Source organism: Manis javanica, chromosome 2 (assembly GCF_040802235.1).
Source record: "Manis javanica isolate MJ-LG chromosome 2, MJ_LKY, whole genome shotgun sequence".
NCBI classification, from domain to species: Eukaryota; Metazoa; Chordata; class Mammalia; order Pholidota; family Manidae; genus Manis; species Manis javanica.
This window is the reverse complement of record NC_133157.1, coordinates 226,830,003-226,834,628: the sequence shown is the minus strand read 5'-3', so window position 1 is coordinate 226,834,628 and position 4,626 is coordinate 226,830,003. Positions and strand designations below refer to the sequence as shown.

Here is a 4,626-nt window from a genome sequence, read left to right as displayed (position 1 = left end):
AATGTCTCCCCTGACCACTAGAATGTTGACTCCCCCAAGTCAGGGATTTAAGACAGTAGAATGAAATGTCCACACTGAAACAAAGGCTTCACAAAAGCAGATGGGCAGAGACCTCAGAGGCTGAGCGACGTCATGGTGTCGGCACAAAGACCTCGGCCTGGACCTCAGACGGGGACCAGATGCACGGCCACACCGGAGCAGCAGGTGCCCCCACCAGCGGCCAGACCAATGGCCAGGGGTTGGTCTGGTTTGACACCCACTTAGAGGAACATGTTTCTACAGTACTTTACTTCCAAAAAATGAAGATACAGCTGTCTTTTTCAATTAAACAGAGAATAACATCATATGTACTTTACATGAAGAGTGCCACCTGGGAAGGCAGGCTTTGCCTTGGAGTTCCCTGCCTGCCAGAAGCCCCCCAGGGACCACAAGCCTGGCAGTCCCTCAGTCCTGCAATCTGTGCTCACACCTCTTCTCTAGGTCAGCCATCTCCTTCAGGACCAGGGCCACACTGTACCGCAGCTCCTGGAACTTGGCTGCGGGGACCTCGAAGCGGTGGGCTGACCCATCCGAAAGCTGCAGCTGCATCAGGACACTTGGCTGCAGGGAGCGGGCCAGGGTGCTGGTGGAGATCGCCACATCCACCCTCCACCGCAAGGTGGCGACATGGGGCAGCCAGGCCCCCCGATGCCTGGCCACAGAGTCGAGGAGAGGCCGCTGGCTTCCAAACACCACACTGGCCAAGTCCGTGACCAGGTCTTGGGGGATGCCGAGCTCCTGGAGCTGGTCCTTGAAGGCATCGGGCTTCAGGCTGGTGGGGGGCAGCCGGAGTGCCTGCTGGAGCAGGGTGTGTGTGCCAGCAAGCAGTGCGGCCAACCGCTCCTCCGGCAGGTCTGCACCAGCCCCGAGGCGCTGCACAGCCTCCTGGCAGTCCTCTCCTTGCAGGCTGCTAACCACAAGTTTCAACAACTTCCTGAATGTTCCCCTGTCCAGGTCCCCCAGGAGCCGGGGCATTGCTGCCAGTTCTGGGGGGAGCTGGGCCCCCAGAAAACTCACCCGGCCTCTGTTACTGTCACCTGAGTGATGCAGGTATGGAGCTGTAGCCCCCATGGCAGACACTGCTGCTTTTTCCTCTTTGATCAGCCAACCTGCAGGAGGCGTCCCAGCTGCAAATGCCTGGGTCGGGAGGAGAGAAAAGCCCAGTGACTCCCAAGTCCTTGGGACCAATGAATGAGGACACGGTCTGCACCTACCAGGCGCTAAAAGCCTGAAGCACCGGTGACAGTCAATGTGATAGGTGATGCCCTGGGAGCAAGTGGCAGAGGGGTCCTGGGAAGAGGGCAGGTTGGAGTTGGCCAGGAAGGGAGACGAGGTGGGGGGAAGGAAGAGAACCATAAAACAGGGGCGCACACATATTTCTTTAAATAACGAAAGAATGAGGGAAAACCGTCCACAGAACACGGAGACAGCAGCCACCGTCCAAGGCACTTGGGGAGGCTATTATCCTCTCCTCACCAGGAAGAAGCCCGAGGCTCAAGCGCAGCGTCCCAAGTTGGAACCAGAACCCAGGCCTATCTACGCTGAGGCCCACTTCTTCCGCCACAGCACAGGGGAACAACCTCCGGGAGGTGGGCCTGAGGGGCGCGAGGCAGCCGAGGTACCGGCGGTATGGAGAAAGGGGCTGTGACGCGGAAGAACAGGAGCAGCACAGCGGGCACGGCACGTCGGGTGACCGGCCCACACGCCTGCGCTTGCAGGAGGAGGGCGCTCTGCCCGAACGGCCGCACCGCGCGCTGGAACGGAGCCTGGCCAGCGCAGCCCCCGGCCCCAAGGCGCAGGGCCTCGCGGCGCAGCGGGGTCGGTGCGAAGGAGCGCCGGGCTCCGTCTACGGCCTCCTCGGACTCCACTCTCCCGAGAAGGCCGGCCCCGCACGCTGGTCAACGACCACCCGCCGCCAACCGCTCGGACGTTCCCTCGCTGCCTGGCCAGTTTCAGGAGCGGCGAGCGGCCCGCTCGAGTCCTCACCCATCAGTACCCAGGGGAAGCCACCGGCCTCCAGGGTCCCATTCCGGCCAGCCGCCCCTGCTCCCACCCGCGAAAGGCAGCCCCGGCCCCCGAGCCAACGCAGCACCTGACGAACGGTCCGAGCCAGCGGCCTTGCAGGACGACGCGGGGCCTGACGGAAGCGACCCACAGGCACTTCCGGCAGCTCTAGGGACCCGGGAGGACCGGCACTCTGTGGTCCAGAGTGTGGCTCCACTGGAGGCAAGGTTCTGCGCGGGCTTCCCGGGTCCTGCTCTGCGCCCGGCCTGGACGCTGGGCAGTTGCCAAGACCAGGCGGCTCGCACAGCCGTCACGGGGGCGTTGTTTATTTTCCTCGGTTCGTGTCCCCGCCGCAACATAATTTAAGGGCAGAGACACAGTAGAGAAACAGAGTCAAAGTTCTATTGAAAGTTACACACTTACAGAAAGTGAGGGTGGGTTTAGACAGAATAGGGTGAGGGCTACCGGGAAAAGCAAGGCAAGATGATTACAGTCAGAGTAATGTTACCATATGCAAAGAAATCCCTACCAAAAGATGTAACTCTGGGGAGAGGAAATCGTGGGGCAAAATATCTCTAAAACCGTATCAGTCAAAAGGAGAGATAAAGTTTAAGACCCGTTTAATGCTTACAAATTGCAGTCTGGAGCCGTCTTTCTCAGGCTGGCAGAAACAAGGAAGTCCTCCCCCTCACCTCTCAGGTTCAGATAAGCCCTTAGTCCCCCAGGTAATTACCCACTGACAGGGAGATTTATGGTTCTCCACCCCCTGAGGAACACCTGTCGATATGCAGATGCACCCCAGGCGAGGTATTCTGGAAACATTACCATTTTACCTACAGCCAGATAATGACAGTCAGCCCAGTGTAACTATGCAAAGAAACCCCTACCGAAACTCCTTGTTAAACATTAAGAAAAGTCAGGGTCACATTAATTATCAGTTAAAGTTCAAAAAGCCAGCAGTAATTTGGCTTAGAATGTTTGATATACCCCAGATAAAGGAAAGTATCTTAGCATAGCCCATGTTTTTTATTGGGTTAATCATGCCTTTTTGTTCTGTTATTCTGGGGAGGAATCAGAGCAATACATTTCTTGTGTTAATTTTGCAGAATTACCTGGAAAACTGATAAAAGACTTAATGTCTCATCAAAGATGAACATTTTGCAACCACTTAACAAGTCTACATTCCTAGCCCTTTGTCATATTTTTGAAAAATCCTTTCAGGGCTCACCTCTCCTTGAAGTCACCCATACTTTCTAAGTGGGTAGCCTTAAATAAAACTCAGACCTTCCAGCTCCTCTTCTCTGAGGTAGCCCACAGTCCCCGTTCTTCCAGCATGCACCTTTTTGCCTGAAAAAAAACTTCCCACTGCTCAATTTACAACGTTTCGTCTCTGCGCTTTTCCAGTGGTATATGTCTTTGTTACTTTGTTTTTTCATTCTAATCCTCCGGATTTAAGTTTAAACTGTTAGGGAAAATACTGAAAAAAAGGCTGGACTGGATCACCGACAGAAAAAACCAAGCGGCACTCGGAGGTCTTGGAGTGTTGAGGCTTTATTTCACACGGGGGGGGGGGGGCGTGGGGAGCTCAGAGGGGAGTAATCTCCCAAAAAGTCTGAGCCCCGAACAAAGGAAAAGGTAGCAATTTATACCTTTCTGCTTCCTTATCTGTAACATTCCTAAGTACACAGCAAGCGAGCAGGCAAGGGGGAGGGAGTTTAGGGAACGAACCTTGGGACCCGGTGCTGGGCAGAATGGGGAAACCAAGGGAGTGTTTTTTTTTGTTTGGGTTGAGGAGGGGGGCGAGGCAGAGAGGAGCCACCTCGTAAATTACTGTCCTTGTAGTGTTTATGTTGAGGAGGGAGGGGTGCGAGACAGAGTGGAGCCATCCGCTAGGTTCTGTCCTTGTAAATTTTCCCTATCAAAAAACTTCACTCTGTCCTATTTCAGATAAGGAGGGAGGGGCTGCTGAGATCTCAGATCTGGACTTGCAAATTACTGTCGCCTGGGTGCTCCGGAAGGAACTGCAGTTTACCGTCATGCTCTTTAGCAGCCTGCGTGAAAGTCTTTCTTTGCCTCTAGGAAGTTTGCAGAACATAATCTCACTCCAGCCAGGGCTCTGCGGCTCCCCCAAATCCTGGGGTGGTGGAGACTCAGTTCCCACCCAGTACAGATCCAAGGAAATACTGGACGCCAGGTGACATTGGCTTAAGGAGTTGGCAGGGGATGTGCCCCATGCTGAGCAGCAGTTCAATGACCTTCCTTTATCATTCTGTCCTGTCATTCCCTGACATTCTCGCTTTAACAAATTCACCTTGTACTCTGACTTCCCTGCTTCTCTGAACCGACTTCCTCCCAGCAGTATTATTCCAAAGAAGATATACAGATGGCCAATAAGCATTTGAAGAGATGCTCAAAAGCACTAATCAGGAGGGGAATGCATATCAAAACCACAAGGAGACAACAGCGCACCTCCACATCAGTTGGCGGCGCGGACCACAGATATCTGGGTCATCCTGTGGTCCTAGAGCAGCACCGGAGGTGCCCGGGCCCTCGGGGTAGCGGCTTCCTGCCCCTTAGTCTTGG

At 54.8% G+C, this 4,626-nt stretch overlaps 1 protein-coding gene across 1 annotated transcript; it reads right to left on the bottom strand.

Annotated features, from left to right (window-relative positions):
- Positions 1-271: 271 nt before the first annotated feature.
- Positions 272-4,081, bottom strand: COMMD5 (COMM domain containing 5). Its single transcript, XM_073220624.1, has 3 exons — positions 4,076-4,081; positions 2,132-2,341; positions 272-1,176 (listed from the first exon to the last, which is right to left on the bottom strand). Exons 1-3 carry the CDS (start codon positions 4,079-4,081, stop codon positions 445-447), a joined length of 948 nt encoding a protein of 315 aa, XP_073076725.1. The 3' UTR covers positions 272-444.
- Positions 4,082-4,626: the final 545 nt, after the last annotated feature.